Source organism: Geotrypetes seraphini, chromosome 1 (assembly GCF_902459505.1).
Source record: "Geotrypetes seraphini chromosome 1, aGeoSer1.1, whole genome shotgun sequence".
Taxonomy (NCBI): domain Eukaryota; kingdom Metazoa; phylum Chordata; class Amphibia; order Gymnophiona; family Dermophiidae; genus Geotrypetes; species Geotrypetes seraphini.
In genome coordinates, this window is record NC_047084.1 from 92,244,121 (window position 1) to 92,265,026 (window position 20,906).

General features: G+C 42.7%; 1 protein-coding gene across 4 annotated transcripts in view; it reads left to right on the forward strand.

Moving 5' to 3' along the window:
* Positions 1–20,906, forward strand: part of ST8SIA5 (ST8 alpha-N-acetyl-neuraminide alpha-2,8-sialyltransferase 5) — a 106,266-nt gene that overhangs the window by 13,820 nt on the left and 71,540 nt on the right. For 2 of the 4 annotated variants that reach the window (XM_033934994.1, XM_033934971.1), the window contains exon 2: positions 16,600–16,707. The exons of 1 other annotated variant lie outside the window; for it this stretch is intronic. Coding sequence is in view for 1 of the 3 variants with exons in the window: in XM_033934971.1 (XP_033790862.1) it covers positions 16,600–16,707 (108 nt within the window). In the remaining 2 variants the exon portion in view is untranslated. Of the gene's footprint in view, positions 1–16,599; positions 16,708–18,470; positions 18,572–20,906 lie in introns of all 4 variants that reach the window. One more of the 4 variants, XM_033934986.1, reaches the window with a different exon arrangement.

The following is a 20,906-nucleotide window of genomic DNA, read 5'->3' on the forward strand; positions in this document are numbered from 1 at the left end:
AGTAACCAGATAGTTACCCAGTTCATGAAGGATTACCTTTTCTCTGTCCTATCTTAATCGGAAAGCTATCCAGGTACTGCTTCTGACTAATGATGGTACCTGGGCAATTCCCAGCAATTGCCCAGTTCCTGGATATTCAGCACTGGTGCCATAATAGGGGCTGGCATTGAATATTTGGGTCTAATACAGCCAGGGGTGGCCAATTAAAAAAATAAAATAAACATCCCTGATTTCTGCTGGCTGCGTATTGAGCAGATAGTCTCCCTTCCTCTCCTTCACCCCAATTCCTCCTCTTTTCTTTCCCCCACATGTGCAACATCTTTCCTCCCCTCTTACCCATCCCCTTGTGCCTTCCCTCTGCAGCATCTTTCTATCCCTCTATCTCTCCCATCCTCCTTTGCAGCAGAACCCTTGTCCAGCTTCCGTCCTTCCCTCCCTCCCATCCCTCGTGCAGCAGAACCCTTGAGCACCTGCCACCACCACCCCTGCACAGTCGAACCGCCGATGACCCTCCATCCTTCCCTCCCAACCGATCCCCGCTGACCGCAACCATAAATACCTTGCTGCAGAGAAGCATTTGGCCAGCAGCTCTCACAAGTTTCAAGTTTTATTTTAAATCGCTTATTCGAAATTTGCTAAGCGAATTACAATAAAATAAAAATAAACATAAATTTAGACATACTATTTAAAATTTACATATAATGGGCTAGACCGACAAACTTACAGACAAACTTGATACACAAGGAGTGAAGGGATAAAGTTACAAAGTTAGTGCCTTCTCGCTGGGGCTTTCTGTGTACTGATGATATCATCAGTACACAGAGAGCCCCCAACAAGAAGGTTGCGAAACGCCTGTGAGTGCTGCTGTCCCGGCGCTCCTCTGCAGCAAGATATTTATGGTCGCGGTTGGCGGGGATCGGTTGGGAAGGAACGATGGAGGGTCAGCAGGGGTTTGGCTGCGGGGGCAGGGTGAGGGGAAGCCCGGCTGCCTAGGGCTTGTTTTCGGGGGTAGGGCTTAAATGAAGACCTACCCCGAAAATCATGTTAGGGCTTATTTTCAGGGTAGGTCTTATTTTCGGAGAAACACAGTATTTGGGTTTCTGCCAGGTAATTTGTGAACTGGATTAGAGAATGACACGGGGAAAAATTCTGTCCCCATCACTGCCCCGTCCCCGGACCATCATCCTCTTCACTGCCCCGTCCCCTTCACTGCCCCGTCCCCGCCGTCCCCTTCACCGCCCCGTCACCGTCCCCGCTGTCCCTTTCACCGCCCCGTCCCAGTCTTCAGCGTCTTCTCCTCTCCATCCCCCCACCCCCAGCACCCTTCACGCGGTCCAGCAGCTCCCTCCTGCCGGCCAGCCGTGCATTTCTCTTCCTCCCTCCCTCTTACCTTCTCTTGTGGCGAAACTGGCAATTTGTATAAGGCTATGCGCTGTATTACAGCCGAAGCCTTGAAGTTGCGTCGGGTTGCCTGCTAGAAAAGTCTCCTCTGATGCAACCGGAAACAGGAAGTTGCGTCAGAGGAGATTTTTCCAGCAGGCAACGTGACGCAACTTCAAGGCTCCGGCTGTAATACAGCTCATAGCCTTATAGAAATCGCCAGTTTCAACAAGAAAAGGAGGGAGGGAGGGAGATGCATGGCCCGCGGGAGAGAGGGAGCTGCCGGATCGAACGCTCGTTCACTGCGCGTGCTAACCATTCACCGCTCCACGGGGCGGTGAATGACCTTGTCCCCAATCTCGCGGTGACCTTTTTTTTTTTGGTCACTGTTTTGGCGGGTTAACCGCGGCTAGCCGCGGGTAACAACCACCATGTCATTCTCTAACCTGGATTGTCCAGAGCTAGAAGCAGGATACTGGGTTAGATGGGTTTATTATCTCAGTCTTTCAAATTCACTGCTAACTTGACCATAGTATCTGCATTGAGCAAAAGAGAGCCTCTTTTCGGATGGAATATATGTAGGCTCCTATGTGTGTGCTTAGAGATGGATTTTGACCAAACCTTTAGCACCCAGCATAATAGGAAATATTTCTGTATCTTTCTGTCACGTTTTCTTGGTAGCATCTGACCTGTATTTCTTGGTTGCTGAGGATTTTCTCTCTTTCCATGTGAGGTTTTTGATTATTTTCCCCCCACTTTTACAAAACCATAGCGTGTTTTTTTTTTGTGTCAGCCGTGGCGGTAACAGCTCCGATGCTCATAGAATTCCTACGAGCGTCAGAGCTGTTACCGCCATGGCTGGCGCTAAAAATTGCACTATGGTTCTGTAAAAAGGGGGGAGGGGAGTTATGCAGAAGTGCTTTTGTTGTTGATATTTTAGATCTGTACCATGTTTTTGTCTTTTGCTGCTGAAGTGTATTAGAGATGACTAAAGTAAAATAAATTGTTGAGTCAGTAGAATTCCCATATCTGAAGACTGTCTTTAACGGAAGATCACATGAAAAACAATACTGTTATACCACTTATAAAAACTACAAGAAGAGCCTAATAGAGTGGGGGAGAATGTGGCGCAGTGGTTAAAGCTAGAGCCACAGCACCCTGAGGTTGTGGGTTCAAACCCATGCTGCTCCTTGTAGAAAAAGAGAGATTGTACACCCTCTCCAAAGTGAAGAGAACGAGAGGGCACTTGCTAAAGTTAAATGGGGATAGATTCCGTACAAATGTAAGGAAGTTCTTCTTCACCCAGAGAGCGGTAGAAATGTGGAATGCTCTTCCGGAGGCTGTTATAGGGGAAATCACCCTTCAGGTATTCAAGAAAAGTTTGGATAAGTTCCTACTGGAACAGAACATATTAAGGTAAGACTAGACTCAAATAGGGCACTGGTCTTTAACCTAATGGCTGCCGCGTGAGTGGACTGCTGGGCACGATTGATCACTGGTCTGACCCAGCAGCAGCAAATCTTATGTTCTTATGACCCTGGGCAAGTCACTTAATCCCCCCATTGCTCCAGGTACATTAGACAGACTGTGAGCCCACCAGGACAGACAGGGAAAAATGCTTAAGTACCTGAATAAATTCATGTAAACCATTCTGAGCTCCCTGGGGAGGACAGTATAGAAAATTTAATAAATAAATAGTGTGAAAAGGTTCAGCCTCTGATAACCAGAACTGGTGTTGTGACATCACAATGCCTCATTCCACCAATGCCTAAGAGCCAACCTCATCAGTGATGTCACAATACCAGTGATGTCACAATACCCTATCAGTGATTGTCCTATACTTGGCTCACTTTCATTACATTTTGATTTCTAGAGTTAGTGCAGTGGTTAAAGCTACAGCCTCAGCACCATGAGGTTGTGGGTTCAAACCCATGCTGCTCCTTGTGACCCTGCACAAGTCACTTAATTCCCCCATTGCCCCAGGTACATTAGATAGATTGTGAGCCCACCAGGACAGACAGGGAAAATGCTTGAGTACCTGAATAAGTTCATGTAAACCGTTCTGAGCCCCCTGGGAGAACAGTATAGAAAATTAAATAAATATATTTATTTTTTTGTTTATTTTTATTAGGGTTCTATATTTATTTACACACCCAAGGCAGTGCACTGCAAGAATAAGTCAAGCTTAGGCAACGGACAATTACAACAGTAAAAATATTCATATCACAGTACATAGTATGCTACTTTACAAAAAAGATACAAGGATAACAATTAACCCCCCCTTTTTTTTTTTTTTTTTTTACAAAACTGCAGAACCGGTTTTTAGCGCAGGCTGCCACACTGAATGCTCTACGCTGCTCCCAGCGCTCATAGGAACTCTATGATTGTCGGGAGCAGCGTAGAGCAATCATTGCACTGGCCTGCGCTAAAAACCGCTTCTGTGGTATTATAAAAGTTATAAGTTATCAAATAACTATTCAAAAAATATATTATGTCGTGGTCACTGAAAGGCAGATAACAAGGGTTTAAATGGAATGCCTTTCAGTAACCACAACATAACAATATATTTTTTGAATAGTATGCTACTTACAATATCAACACAATACACATTAAAACATTTTAAAATCCAGCAACTGGTTTAAAGTAAAGGTGGAACACATAGAAAAGACAGGCTCACAGGAGTAAAAAAAAAATAATAATAAGGGGACTAATTTAAAGAAAGTTGCACGTGAAATCAGAAAGGTACATGAATGTAATCTCAGCTAGGACAAGAATGGATAAATAAATCCTGCAAGAAAACGATGTCCAAGGTGACGGCTTTATTAAAACAAACACGTAATCCACATAAATACATCTAGGGCCGGAACCTCTAGAAATATATGGACCCTACACGGTCCGTGTTTCGACACTATTGTCTTCTTCAGGGGTCCCTACTAGTCCTAAAAGTAACCTTGTGGATTAAAGCGAGGTTTCCTACGTAAAACTAATGCATGAATCGACAGGGTCCATATGTTTCTAGAGTTTCCGGCCCTAGATGTATTTATGTGGATTACGTGTTGGTTTTAATAAAGCCATCACCTTGGACAATGACTCTCCACAATTTTTTGTTTTCTTATGTGTTTCTTGTGGAGTGAACAGGGTCAATTTCTTTTGTTGCTTAAATAAATCCTGTAACCGTGTGTGCAGCTAATGTTAGTTCTTGTGTATGTGTGACTAATCAAGTTTGTTTCTACTTCCATTAAAAGCTTGGGTAAGGGTTACCAGATTTTTGTCCGGAGAAACCCGGACACATGGCCTCACCCCATTCCGCCTCCACCCCCACCCCCGCAAAGTCTCGTCTTTGTTTTCTGACCTCCAGGCTGTGTCTGGAGGGTCTCCAAGCATGCACAGATGCGTGTGACGTCATCCGTGCATGCTCAGAGGCCCTCCTGACGTGGCCGGGAGGTCGGGGCTTTCCAAAACCCAGACAAACTACCGGGTTTTGTGAAAGTCCATCTGGGCACAGAGACAGTCCTCTAAAGAGAGGACACATCTGGGTTTTCCTGGACATCTGGTAACCCTGGTTCATAGACAAAACCGCGGAAGACAAAGGCGCGCGCCGACAACTGAGCGTAAGACGGAGGCGCGCGCCGAAGAAAATGACAGTTTTTAGGGGCTCTGACGGGGGGTTTTGTTGGGGAGTTCCCCCCCACTTTACTTAATACAGATCGTGGCGGCGTTGTGGGTAGTTTGGGGGGTTGTAACCCCCTCTCATTATACTGTAAATTTAACTTTTCCCCTGTTTTTAGGAAAAAAGTGAAGTTATCAGTAAAATGTGGGGGGTTACAACCCCCCAAACCCCCCACAACGCGGCACGATCTGTATAAAGTAAAGTGGGCACCACACACCCCCATTGGAGCCCCTAAAAACAGTTATTTTCTTCGGCACGCGCCTCCGTGCTGCGCTCAGTTGTCGGTGCGCGCCTTTGTCTTCCACGGTTTTGACCTGACACCGGTAACCCTAAACTTGGGAGAAGAGCCAAGCTTTCACCTGCTTCCTGAAATAGAGATAGTCTTCGTTGAATGAAGCCTTTCAAGGAATACTTCCTGAGGGTTGGCTCTACACTAGAGAGCGCTCACTGGCAGGGTGTGGTTAGCAATGCTCTTTGGGAGGCCCTTACAACTTGCAGGTGTGTTGTAGAAGAAGATTTTGTTCTTCAAGTACTCTGGTCTATTTCCTTTAAAAGTAACCTGCTCTAAGCAGTACTTGGAAAGGCAGGATGTAAATCAATAAAAAATAATTAAGCAATCAGGATTAGTTGATATGGTAGAATCAGCTTTTTTTGTGGATCATGACAGATATCTCTAATTTTGGTGTGAAATAGGAGCTGCCACTGCTTTAATTGATTCAAGAAGTGAATATATTTTTCAACATGCGTTGCATAGTGTTTGAATCAAAATTTTAGGCACAATATTATTCATTTAGGCTGCCATTCAAAGCAATTTAAGTGGGCAGCTAATGCTCCTGTCCACTTAATTTGCTCAGGGCCCCCCAACCACTAATATTCAGCAGCTCTTAACCAGGCAGTGCTGCTGAATATGGGCCTGAGCAGCCAACACAAAGGTGGGTAGGTCAGGGCGGTGCAGAGGATGACATTGGGGAAGAGCCTGCAGTTATGCGGGCACTGGCAATATTCAGTGCCAACACCCACATAACTTTAGCAGCTTGGACGATCAGATCAGCAGGACGTATAATTAGACGATTTTCGAAAGAAAAAAAAAGTTGGATGTATCTTTCGAAAATGTGTCCTAGGCTCTTTTTAACTTCGGACGACTTGCGAGATGGCGTAAACGGACTTAGACGTCCCTTTTGATTATGCCCCTCCACCTATTTTTTTCTGAGGCCCTCCAAGTCCCTACAGATCCAAAATGTGGCCCTGCAAAGGCTTTGAGTTTGAGACCACTGCTCTAAAGCAATTCCGCGTATGTTATGGAGATCTTGACGCGGTGCTGTCTGTGTGTGTGGAAGGTGGGGAGTCTTACATTGCGGCTTTTCCGGCTGCTCAAAAGCTGTCCTAAATTCAGGTGCTTAGCTATTCGGCCTCTGGCTGAATATCATCTGGGACCCACATTAAAAAAAAGTCATAGGCCCTCCCATACCCCCTCCAGTCCTTATCCCCTTTCCATGAAAAACTCCCCCAGCCCCTCCTTTCCCGCCAACATGCAAGATAGTCCCCTCCCCCTGGACCTACCTGCAGTTTTTGGTGGGGGCTGTGGAGGAAGGAGCAGATCCCACTCACTCCTACCCCTAGTGGCTGCCTTTCCAAGATGGGATTGATGATTAGAATGAGAGAAACAGTTTGTTGTTTGAAGTTGTACTGTTTAGTTTTCTTTGGGTTTCAATTCTGCTCTCTTCTGTGTGTGATGGTATTGAACTGCCAGGTGCGATCCCAAAGTGTCAACGATTACCAGGAATATTAACTGTCAGAGTAATTTCACTGCACTCTCTGAAGAGAGTTTTACGCTTTACTTTGTTGCATGCTGCTATAAAGGGATTCACTATGCACCCATGCACTGGCCCTGTCTTACTTTAATACTTGCTGCAGAGACAGATATTGTAGTGTTATTTATTTATTGAAACTCAGTTGCCAAAAGAAGAAGAGGTTCTTATACTAAACTGTGGCAAGCACTAGCATGCGCTTATCACATATTAAGAGGCTTACCAGAGGATGTGTGCTGGCATCTCACAGTAAATTTGCCTCTTTATGCACATACACCGCATGGTAAAATATATTTTCTGTTTTTCACAAAGGGGGATGACATTTAATTTGGACCTATGCAAAGTAATGCACATTGGGAAGAATAACCCAAATCACAGTTACCGGATGCTAGGGTTAGCGCCCAAGAAAAGGATCTGGGTGTCATCATAGACAATACGATGAAACCTTCCGCTCAATGTGTGGCGGTGGTCAAAAAAGCAAACAGGATGACAGGAATTATTAAAAAAGGGATGGTTAAAAGACTAAGAATGTTATAATGCCCCTGTATCGCTCCATGGTGCAACCTCATCTGGAGTATTGGGCTCAATTCTGGTCTCCTTATCTCAAGAAAGATATAGTGGTTCTAGAAAAGGTTCAAAGAAGAGCGACCAAGATGCTAAAAGGGATGGAACTACTCTTGTATGAGGAAAGACTAAAAAGGTTAGGGCTCTTCAGCTTGAAAAAGAGAAGGCTGAGGGAAGATATGATTGAAGTCTACAAAATCCTGAGTGGAGTAGAACAGGTAAAAGTGGATTGATTTTTCACTTCGTCAAAAATTACAAAGACTAGGGGACACTCCTTGAAGTTACAGGGAAATACTTTTAAAACCAATAGGAGGAAATATTTTTTCACTCAGAGAATAGTTAAGCTCTGGGACGCATTGCCAGAGGTTGTGGTAAGAGTGGATAGCGTAGCTGGTTTTAAGAAAGGTTTGGACAATCTCCTGGAGGAAAAGTCCATAGTCTGTTACTGAGAAAGACATGGGGGAGCCACTGCTTGCCCTGTATTGGTAGCATGGAATATTGCTACTCCTTGGGTTTTGGCCAGGTATTAGTGACCTGGATTGGCTACCGTGAGAACGGGCTACTGGGCTTGATGGACCATTGGTCTGACCCAGTAAGTCTATTCTTATGTATTTGTGGGGGTGGAGAGTGAATATGACGGCACTAATCAGTTAGAGTGTGAGGTACTGGCTTGTGCTAATTGATTAGCGTGCGGTTAGCATGTGATCCCCCTACCGCCTATAAAATAGTTATTTGTAGGGGCTCACACAGTAACTTATTTTTAATGGTCATGCACCAATGACGAAATTAGCGCATAATCATTCATTTGGAAAATGAAAAAGACAGTCATTTTCTGGTCGCAGCACAAAGTAGCCTTAGTGCATGAGAGACACATGTAAGCAGTGGGCTAAGGCCATTTTTGCCATGGCTTTAGTAAGAGGCCCCTGAAGTGAGGTAATGACAGAAAACGATGAAAATAGGAACCAAAATCACTTTTTTTTTTGATGGTGAGTATCTGCTAAGGGGAAAAGAAAACTCCACTGGAATATCTTTCCTATTGGCATTCAGATTTGGGAAAAGGTAAAACTTGGTTATTTCATTGTCCTTCTCTTTTACTTTTTTCATTCAGTACTCTGATTTTACAGCAAATTTAGTTTAGGCAATAGTTTAGCCTTTCGGAGCTTCTCTTACCTCTCACGATGCCAACTACTAAGATGGGAAAAATTGAGGCAGCATTTGCAGAATTCCAGCGCTGAATGTTTGAAAGTGGATCCTCCTTCATCAAAATCTTATCCAGAACATGTTGAGGGGGACAATATGGCTGAGATCATGGAGCAATCACGTCACATTACCACTATGCTCTCAGAAAGTAAGGAGGACATTAAATCTATTAAAGTTGAAATGACAACTGTTACTTCTACACTGTCAGACCTGCACACCAGAATAGAAACTCTGGAGAGAAAATCAGATTGCCTTGATGAGGTCTCTGCTAATCAAAAAAGTGGATCGAAAGGCCTTGTCTTCTGTCGAGATGCAGCTGGAGGACTTTGGTAACCGATGTTGCCGTAACAACATAAGCATTGTAGGGCTGCTTGAAGGTGTGGAAGGCACCAATCCCTGCAAATTCTTTGAATCTTGGCTTCCTACGGTTCTCTCCTTGAAGTTTGACCGCCCGCTCGAAATCAAGTGAGTGCACCATGTGCCAGCGAAGCCTCACCCTGGACATGCTAAACCACATCCGATTGTCATGAAGATCTTGTGCTTTCCTCAAGTAGCTTCTATCTTAGACAAGATGAAAATCCTGCATAAAATCACCTGGCAAGGACAATCGATCTTCATCACTGCTGACTTCACCCGGAATACTGTTGTGCTGGTATAACTCTTCCCGGTTATGGTTGTCTTATGTGGCATGAACTCCAGAAACAATAGTCCTTCATCATCCCAGAAGACAGTTGCCATGACTTTTCCTGCAGATATTTCTGTCTTGAACTTTTATGGGGTGGAGGATGACTTGGGCTTCCACTGCATTGACTCCATTTTGGACTCAGGATCTCTGTGAAAGACCCAAGTCTGATCTCCAGTCACCAAACGATGAAAAACATTCACTTGGTCTTCACAGAGCATCTCCAAGTTCTCCTGACAGCACTGGAGCCTCGTGGCCTTCTGACATGGCATCAGCATTCTTAGAAGTAACACAATATAAGCAAAAGGGCAAATCAATTACCATTCAGAATTAAATAAATATATTTGTTCAGCATAAAAATGTGAGACCTAACTCAAACAACCTCATAAAAGCTTCTAAGACATATTGATAGAGATAAATCAATGTCAAAACACTTTCAAAGAGAATTTCAAATTGCGTATATCTGTAAGGATTGTAAGAACTTTATAACAACCACGTGAGATATAAACAACTCTTAACAAAGTGGGTATATCATGCTTATGACACTCAGATCATAGGATCTCTTATAACATATATGTTATTTCAGATCCCCATCCTGGGACCATGGCTTTAATTATGTATACACCACCCTGTCTTCCTCTAAACAAAACAGGTGCTTTGCCAAATACTTATTGCCGTTTATATTTGTGTTAATTAAAACAGCACTAAACCCAGCATTGGCAACACTTAGGGGTCCTTTTATCAAGCTGCTCTAGCGGGGTTAGCGCGTTGGACATTTCATCACGCGCTAACCCCCGCGTCCGGCTAAAAAACTAATGCCTGCTCAATGCAGGTGTTAGCGGCTAGTGCGGCAGGCGGTTTAACATGCGGTATTACACGTATTCAATCCCTACCGCAGCTTGATAAAAGGACCCCTTAGCGCTGGCAAGACTCAAAAGACTCTCAACACTGTCTCTCAAATGAGTGTTTCAATCATAACGATCTTCTTCGGGGGAACTGTGCCTGCGTTGCCAAACTAATGGCTATGTGTAACGCAGCTCATTTGCAAGTGGGGCTTATCACAGGAGTTGGGGAACAACTGTCTCTTTTGATTCATGCTATTCACATTTTAGTTGACACAAGTCTAGGATCCTTGATTCCAGGTTCTGGAGGGCTCAGCTAGAGAAAAAAAAACCCAAAAAACACTCTAGAAGCCTGAACGTGTAAGGGGGATGGTCTCTTTCAGTCAATAAGCACCTACAGGGCAGATAGGGCAGAGTCCACAGTTACACATACTTGTGAGAAGCTTTGATAAAAAGCAAAGACAATTTAAAAATAATATATAATAAAAATATGGCAAGGCCTCCCTAAAGCTCTGTCAGTATTCAGCATGGTATAAGTGGACTGCCATTCGCCAATATTCAGGAGCACTTAACTTGGAAGTGCCACCTGGCAACAGCTGCGGTATTGTCCCACTGGGCAGTTCAGGGACAGATTCAGGGAAGAACCCGCAGTTATGTGGACACTGCCTTATTCAGTGCTGATGCAGTCCTCTCTTTGCCTGCTTAGCTATGTGGCTGCCGGTTAGCCCCTGACCCCGAATATTCAAAAGTGGTGCATGGGTTCACTCTTTTTATTCACTCAAGACCCGTTGAATATCTGGTATTAAATCTGCCTGCAGATTCAGGTGGGGGAGGGGGGTGGGAATTCATTAAAGGGCACTATGGTGTTAGCTCGTGCTAAACACTAAAGATGCCGACAGGAATATAATGGGTGTCTTTAGCTAACGCATTATTGTAAACTAACACAGTATCATCCTCTGATGAATTCCCCTATTAGTGGCTTAAAAACTGCTGACCATTGTACGCTGAATATTAGCTCAACAGAAGAAAAATGATGGTAGATAAAGACCACATAGCAGGCTCATCCAGTCTGCCCATCCACACTAACTATTGAGTCCTATAATCCCTTCTCCCTCAAGGATCTTTTTTATGTATGTAAGTATTTTATTTACAAAATTTATAACCTGCACTTATCACAGATCAAGGCAGGGAACAAAGCAACATGCACAGTAATTGCAATAAAAGCAAGATAATGCAAAACATGCATGGTAATTAATAAACACACACACACAAAAAACATGTTTTTTTTTAAATTCAGATCTGTCCAGAGAGGCACATCTGACCACCACAGACCAAATGAGTATGAGCATAATGGAGAGGAGAAATAGCAGGAGTTATTCATAAATTTATTCAATAAATCCAAGATCAAATAAAGGCGGGAGCCCCACAAAGCAAGTTTCCATTATTTCCTATGGGGAAACTCGCTTTGATAAACAAGCATTTTGGATTACGAGCATGCTCCTGGAACGGATTATGCTCGTAAGAAATAGTCATCTCGTTAGGGTTATATGTTTCTAGCCTCAAAATAATGAGAATACTACAAGGAATACAATTACCAAGATAAAAAAAACCTTTCAGCCATGTGATATGAAAAATTTCAGCTGCCACAAAGTGTAAATATGCCTTTGAAAATATTACTCATTCTCAGGCGATATGGTTCTAGTCTCCAACAAATCGGAAAGAGGTTTAGCGTATAATGATGCAAAAGAAAGCGACAGCTAAAATAAAATAATGAAAAAAAAACTTCTCAGCTGAGCAGTGTAACAAAGTGCAGTCACCGTAAATGGGGGGGGGGGGGAATGGTTGTACATTAATGTCTGTAAGTTAATGTGCATTTCGTGCAAACTTATGTATATTGAAATTGTTTGTTTGCACTATGGTACTTTGGAAATTTAATAAAGATTTATAAAAAAAAAAAAAAAAGTATAATAGGTACCTGAAAAAATAGTCCTGGAGCCAGCCACACCTTGTCACAGATATCAAAGGATTCAACAGCTCCAAAGCCGTGCTGAAAAATGCCCTGCACTGTCCCCAGTGTGGGCCTTTCTTGTACACTGAAGCCATTTTGGGGGGTTCTTTTACTAAAGCTGCAGCAAAAATTGAATCTAAGATTTGTGGATCACTTTATGCCTAAGAAGGAGCAAGGCGATTTACAATGTTAAGAGCCAATGTAGATCATGGGGAGCAAACAGGAGCTAACTTACACGCACACAGCGGTGCACAGAGTCACAAAGGGTAACAAAACAGTCCCTGCTCAAAAGAGCTTACAATCTAAACAGGCAAAACAGACAAACAAGATGTCATGGATACAGTTAAGGGGAACGGTTAATCTGCTGGCTGGGTTGGAGGCCAGAGGGGTGTACAGGACAATCAAGCCATTGTGACATCACTGATGAAGTTGGCTCTTATTGGTGGAATGAGGCATTATGACATCACAATCTTAGCTCTGCTTCCCGAAGACTGAAACTGACAGCACTGTCATTTGCAGCATGTGACAATAAAGTGATCTACAACTCTGGAATTGCCAAACTTCACTTGTCTTTTGCCATTTGTGGGACAAAGACCATAGAAGTTTCTATGGTGTCAGTCTTAGTTCATTAGAACATAAGAATAGCCATATTGGGTCAAATCACTAGTCCATCTAGCCCAGTATCCTTTTTCCAACAGTGACCAATCCAGGTCACAAGTACCCGGCAGAAATCCAAATAGTAGCAATATGCCATGCTGCCAATTCCAGGGAAAGCTGTGGCTTCCCCCCATGTTTGTCTCAATAGCAGACTATGACATTTCTCTCCAGGAAATTATCCAAACCTTTTTTAAACCCAGCTAGGCTAACTGTTGTTACCTTACCTTCTGGCAATGAGTTTCAGAGCTTAAGTATTTGTTGAGTGAAAAAATATAGTGAAAAAATATTTCCTCTTATTTGTAATTTCATTGAGTGTCCCCTAGTCTTGTAATTTTTGAAAGAGTGAAAAAATCAATTCACTTTTATTCGTTCTGCACCACACAGGATTTAATCATCTTCAATCATACCCTCTCCCCCTGGCACCTCTTTTCCAAGTTGAAGAGTCCTAACCTCCATACGAGAGGAGTTCCATTCCCTTTATCGTTTTGGTCACTCGTGCTGCATTTGGCGAATCTTCTTTCAGTCTTTTGCCCTTTGCAGGACACGGACCGCATCGGCCTTAGTTCCACTGTGTCGGATTTGACGTATCTTCTTTCAGTCATCGCCATTTGTAGAGCGGACACAAACTTTGCCGCTAAAAAAAGGAAAACATATTGTCATCCCACATCTCATACCTGGACTACATTTTGGCAATAAGAAAAAGAGGCTTATCTGGGAATAACATAGCTTATCCTATTACACATAGAAGACAGAGGTAGAAGGAGTTAAGTTTTTGGATATCACTTGATCTCTTTAGCAATGTTAAATTTTTTTTTCTCTTGGTCTGCTGGCTGTGAGAGCTTAACACAGAAGCAGTGTAGGTGTGAATATGCTTGTTAGTTTTGAGCTAGCAGGTGATGGATGCTGGGATTGCTAGATGTTGAGGAACGGATCTTTTGTTCTTGCTACTGTTTGGTGTTTACAGTATTGAATACAAAAGGGAAGCAGGGGAAGTAACATTGAATGTATGCAAACCACGGCTTAGATGCACAAAGCTCCAACACTATGGTACAAAATGCTGTGGTGGGAGCGATTTTTCTTTTTCTAGTGATGCTTAGCACCATAGCATGCTATTCATATGGAGAATTGCCGGTAAAAGGGGGAAAGAACTGTGCCTGGCATTTGCTCAGAAGAACAATCTCTCTAACACAGCTCCTCCTCCTACTCACCCTGTCAAAAAACAGCAGCTCTTGCTAAAAAAAAAAGTAGCCCTTGGTCTCCCTGCCTGCTGGTTCAGCTGATTGGGGCAGCTGCAGGCTCAGCTGATCGAGGATTTCCCTGCCCCGATCAGCCGAACCAGCAGTCAGGGAGATCAGGAGCTGCTTTTTTAAATGGGCGCAGCTTTTATTTTTTTTTTTTTTAATGGGCTCCCATTAAAACCTTGTGGCCTGGTGGGCCATATCCCTCCCGTATCTTAAAATTGAAGAGCGGCAGGAGGGATGCCCACTCCTTCCTGCTGGCAGGCCCTCTTCAAAATAGCGGGCATTTTCTTTCCATCCTGGGATGCACTTGGAGGGGCCTTAGGCCTGTGTCATTGCATCCTGGAATACACTGGGAGGGGCCTAAGGCCATGATTGGCTCAGGTACCTAAAACCCCTCTCGGGAAGGGGCCTTAGGCATTTGAGCCAATCGGGGCTTAGGCCCTTCCCAGTTTATCCCAGGATGCAGCGGGAAGGGGAAGGCCCTCAATTTTGAAGAGGCGGGCCTGCCAGCAGGAAGGAGTGGGCATTCCTACTTCCAAACTTAAAAAATAAGGTACTTGGTGAGGTGGGGGTGCCCTGGGGGTCGTATCCCGGCCCTGTGTCAGGAGTGGGCATCCCTCCTGCTGATTTTTTTTTTTTTTTTTAAACTGCAGGGGTCAGGGGGTGGGGACACGGGGAGAAGGTTCTCAGTATGGGGGTCCTGGTGTGATGGGGGGGGGCATGGACAGCTAGAGGGGATCAGAAGGAGGGAGGTTGGGGTCTTTTTTTCTTTTTAATTTGCTGGGTGTGTGGTCTGAGTTGTCAAAGCCTTACCTTCCTGTCAGTGCCTGAGCCATTCGGTGCTCAGTCACTGACAAGAAAGTAAGGCTACGACAGCTCAGATCCTGCTGGAAATGGTTTCCCGTAAAAAGTGAGCCAAAATTATAGAGCACTACACAAGAGTGCTCATTTATAATACTAATGAGATCCTTGTAATGTATTTGCATAGGGTTCTTTGTAGCTGCTATGACGTTCGATAGCAGTCATGGGAAGAGAGCTTCCTTGCAAGTAAGACTGGTTTAAACCAAGTTGCAAGGAGATGCAGCACTGGTGCTGGGCCTTTAAACACAGGTCCAAGATCATGACCTACCATTCCCACTGTCTCCCCAACACTATTCCCTGGCTCTTCTGTGCAGGTACTTGCATAGCCAAGTGGCGAGATAGGATGGCACAAAAGGCTGCCCTACCATCGGTCACTTAGCTATGCAGGTGTTGACCCTGAATATTGGCTGGCACTTACATAACTTCCGAGTTGCAGCTACCAAATGCCAATCCAATCTCCCCCCACCCCCCATAAAACACTCCCTTAATGCTTCCCAAGTGGTATGTGCTAGGGGTCAGCCTTCCATATAAGGGTTTCACCTGACTAGGTAAGTTACACCTTCAACAAGGTACTCCCCGATGCCCTCCTCACCCATCCTGGGGGACTGATCTGGGGGGGGGGTCATTCCTGATGATGTAGTGGTAGGGGCGGGAGCAATCCCCTTCTGCTCCCACCCTTCTAACTTAAGGTGCAAAATGGCAGTAGTGCTGTTGGTTCTCAGAGGCTGGCAGAGATAAAAATATTTTAAATATGGAAAGCTGACTCCCACCGGTAGTACTTTGAGGGTTTCCTGAATGGAAAAATCTTAATAATCAACATAGTTTGGAATTCTTATGCTTTCAGGTGGACTTCCTGGGACATCAGGCCGCTCAGTGGTACAAATTAATATCTGGATTTATGAATAAAAAACCAAATACTGGTCTTCAGGACATTTGGAGTATTGAGATTAAGCATCAAATTACTGCATCTCAATGGCCACAAATTTGGTCTTGGAGGATGAGATGTACAATGTCTGCATCTATGAGACAAACATGGTTTTTCCTGTTGCATAGAGCATTCTGGACCTCTGTTCATTTACAAAAATTAGATTGCTCTAAGTCTGATAGATGATGGCATTGTCATCTCGAAGCTGGGACTTTAGATCATTTATTGTTCTATTGTCCATTTATTATGGATTTTTGGAAATTAATTTGGAGCCAAATTAATAATTTATTAAAAAATCATGTGGCATTATCATATGATACAGTATTATTTGGCATGTCTATGAGAGTTAAGAGTCAAATCTCTTCCACAAATAATAAACTCTTACTTATTTTAACAGGGGTCGCCATACAACAAATAACAATGGGAGGTAGATGATCACATTATATGGTTTAGTTTTTACAATTAGTTAAAATGTTTGTTTATCCTACATTAATGACTGTGACTTTGTAATCCGTATAGATAATATACGGTATATAAATTTTTAAAATATATTTTAATTTTTGAAAATAAACACGCCTTTTTAGGTGAAGGCTGGAAATGAAACCGATATAAGCGAAAATGTCCTCTTGGTGCATAGCATTTTTTATCTAAATCTTATCGACCCTCCTGGTGTGACATTGTGAACTTAGATGACATACGGTATGCTGAAAGAGTTAATAGCTGAGTGACATGAAATATCACCTACCTCATTCTCTTATTAGAGGACTGCAGTTTAGCTGGCAGAGTGGCGAGGAGTTGGGAAATTGGACCGGGACCTTTAATTTCACGGATGAAGGAGCAGTGAAGACTGGCAGTGATGCCGGCAGCAGGTACAGACACACAGAATGATAATGTTGAGGAGATCAAAGTAGCCAATGATGTTTTTCCCCACTACATACTGGGGCTTTTCAAGACATGAAGCATTTATTCTATCCCATCTTTACCCATCTAGAGATCTAACTCTGTGCTTCTATCTACCATGTTTCCCCGAAAATAAGACAGTGTCATATTCATTTGGGGTTCAAAAAATGCACTAGGGCTTATTTTGGGGGATGTCTTATTTTTTTAATGTACAACAATCATCTCTCCCTTCCTCTCCTTCACCCCAATTCTTCTTTTCCTTTCTACCCCCCTATGTGCAACATCATTCCTTCCCTCTCACCCATCCCCCTGTACAGCAGAACCCTCCCAACCCTTCCACTGTGAGACTGGCATGGCTTCGCTCCGAGGCCTCCTAAAGTAGCAGGGGTGGGGTTGCTGAATTGACAAGTCCAATTTTTTCAGCAAATCAGGCAGCACTAGTGTCAGGAATGGAGTCAGGGAGTGTCAGGGACATTCAGGGAGGGGGGGCTTCGGGGGTCGATCTTAACTAGAGCTTATTTTTGGGGTAGGTCTTATTTTCAGGGAAATGGTACATCTCACAAACTCTCAATCTCTCTTATATAAGTATTTTCCTACATTCGTCCACTGAAATACTCGTAAAGAGGGAATGCTGGGAGACCAGAGTAGACCCTGTATCATTTTTTGTTTATAATTATATATGCTTTACATGTTTATATATGGTTATTTGTACGGCTATCTCTTTCTGTAGTTCTATGCCTGTCTTTCACTTCCAGTCCTTGTCCTTACCCATATCTGTATACCTATCTCCTCTATGCCCCTCTGGTCATGTATTTATATTTCTATTTTCATCTCAAAAGTTTGTCTCTTTACAATCTGGTATATTCTCATTCTGAAAGAGGAGAGTATTTTCTTTCAATACGTTATGCACTGTTTGTAGTCAAGCAGGATGTGAGGAACATTGCCAATATTTTTCTCCTGTGATATATTTTTGGCACTACTGTCAATTTGTTGGCACTTGACACAGCTATTTTTTGACTAATTAAAACTCGACATCCATTATAAGGTGATTTAGCTGATCTGATGTATGATGGGTTCATAACATGATGGCTTTTGCAGGTTTCAAAAGCCATTTACCTGGGTACAAGCCAATTTAAATGGGTAAATTATTTTAGAAATTATGCATGGGGATCAAGAATACATGAACTTTTACCAAGGTAATGTAGGGGTGATTCCTTCCTTCCTCACACCTAAGGTTAGGCCTCTCTCACTGATGTCAAGAAGCATGAACCATCTTCTGCAAGAAAAATCATCTCTGCTGCCTGCCAGGTGCATTCTGGGCTTGTTTACAAGAAGTATGTGCATCTGCCCTGCTCAGCTCCTGAGAAAGTTGGAGGAGGCATGAGCTGCTAGGATCGGTATGTGTCTCTCTTGTCTACTGAGACGCCTCTCTTTCAAGGCCAGTGCACGAATATACACAAAAGGGCTATTAATTGGGGTTGTTTCTGGATTGGTCCGAGGGAGGTCATCTGATGAAAACTAAGGAGAAGGTGTCTAATTAATGAGCAGTCTATGCTGGGATGTAAGGAAGCTTGGATCTTCACATAGGTTTCTCTACACACCTTCTAATAATTAGAAATTGATAAGTACCTCTTGTTACTTAGCTCTCAGATAAGATTGTAAACAAAGAACTGCTTTCGAAACAGATCTGGTTTTACATTACATAAGGAACTTTAGCATATATATCTTACAGCTTGCTCCAGTAACAAACTCAAAGGAATTTTCACATCTGCTGCGCTGAAGGAAACGGACAAATTCCATCTCCCTGTTCTGAGGAGGCATAACCTTAAAGGGGTGAGAATAAGGAACTATCTATCTTATCAACTGGGCTAGATAAAATTCTATTGTTTTGGGATAAGGAGAGTTAAGGTCCCATGGGGATAAGCTATTTTTAGATTGCTGCTATAATCGGGAATTTATTATTAGTAGGAATTACCTAGTGTGTAAGAATTAGTTATGCTTACTCATTTACTTATGGATTATTGTGTAATAATTATGTAATGAGATATATATATATATATATAATATGTATTCAGATATTTTGTGAACAATAATTGGTTATTATTTACTGCTGGCTTGTGAATTATATTTTTCTATTTCTAAAATAAAAATATTTCATATAGCTCTGGTCTTTGTATTTGTATAAGTAGGCAAAAATCTGAACCCTGGATGAGGTGTTTATGGGTTGCTCTAGAAACTAGATATGCATGTGACTTGTTTGTGTAGCAATAATTTGTTATACCCATAAATCTACCTACAGTAAGTAGACTTTCCATGGGGTTGTTTACGTCAGGGGCAGGCAATATTACTAATACAGGCAGTCCCTGAGTTTACAGACACCTGACTTAAGTAAGACTCGTACTTAAGAACGCGGTTGCAGATTCATTTGATGTCACTGAGCAGTATTTCCAGTGGCATAGATTCTTACACTTCTGTAGCAGATTCAGGAATCATGCATGGCCACATTAAGAACAGTGTGTGGTTGTGCATGCTGTACCTTAGAGGGAACATTTTTGTCAGCTGTGAGAAGAGGTAAGCAGCAAGAATCTTAAAATCTACAAGTTCTGAATTACATACAAATCTGACTTAAGAACAGCTTTAAAAACTTAACTCGTTCTTAACCCGGGGATTGCCTGTATTACTAATAGCAAATGAACGGTCAACAGTCTAGCATCAATGGTCTAGCACCTGAGGATGCCCAAGTATAAATACTTGGGCATCCTAGAAACATCAAATATTATGTACAACTTGATAAAGGAAAAAATAATGAGACTCTATTGAAAACAATTAAGGAAAATCATAGACTTGGTAGCCTATACAATCAGAGCTATCAGTTCACAGAGAATACCAGTACCAGCCGCTAGCACAGCTTTGTAGAAGAGGGGGTAAGCCTCCTTTAAATTTTGCTAGATTTTGTTTTACTCAAAGATAAATGGGCAAGGCGCTCCAAATTGTGGGGGCAGTAATTGAAAATATTGTTGTTTGGCGAGTGTTTACAATTTTCAATGAGGGGACTCAAAGCAGGTGTTGATTGGAAGATCTTAGGGATCTATTAGATTCATACGGGATCAGATGTTTATCAATAAATACCGGTTCCTTCGATTTGAGCATTTTAAATATTAACATGGCAATCTTATAAGTTATTCTGTGTTGGACGGGGAGCCAGTGAGCTTTCTTTAAGAGGGAGGTAACGTGCTCAAATTTTTTTGTGTTTGTGATGACTTTAATAGCTGTATTTGTATTAGTTGTAGGCGTCTAATGTCTTTCTGACAAATTCCCTTATATAGGGAGTTACAGTAGTCTATCTTTGAAATTATAAGAGAATTAGATCTCTCAGTATTCTTAATACATAATTTGTATTTTTCATAGCATAAGCTTTTGCTAATCTCATTGAACTTACGGCTATGTGGTCTAGAAATTTGTTGTTATGGTATGTTACTTAGAGTCCCCGCCCATTTCTTATCTATTTTCTTTCGGTATCCTCTCTGGGTTTCCAGTCTATCAGAGAACCCACACTGGAAGGGGGGGTGGCAAGGCCTGTGAATGTTCACCGACTCACAGGCCGCATTCTCAAGTCACTACTGGATATAGGTCTTAGAGGAGGTCCAAAGGAAGAGGGAGCACTCATATCTGTGATGCCACTTGGGTTCCTGATTCACAATTTGGGAACCATTGCTGTATAGAGTTTGTGCAGATAAATGTTTTCTTTCAAAGTGCTCATTGAATATCCAGGGATAGGCTCCTGTATTGCAGATCCTGCAGTCAACCTTATTCTGCTATCTGGACATAAGTGTGGGGGGTGGAGGGGGAGGTGAAGCTGTTAAAGTCAATGGAAGCAGAAGTAGACAATTACCTACTAATGTGAAGGTCCTTGTGCTACGGATGATGAGTCCAAAGAGTGAGATTTACCATGCAAAGGAGTGAGATTGAAGGCCCGAAGAGTGAGATTTTTCAGCGAGTACATCAAGGGTATAAATCCTAGAATGATTTAAGTGTAGTATTGCTTTGCAAATAAATTATGATGTTGACTTGTCTTTGGAAGAATCCAGACAAAGTGGTGAACAGTTTGGGTAAATTTTTTTAGATGAAAATTGTCTTCCGCCCAGTAGTTAAAAGTATGTACATCAGT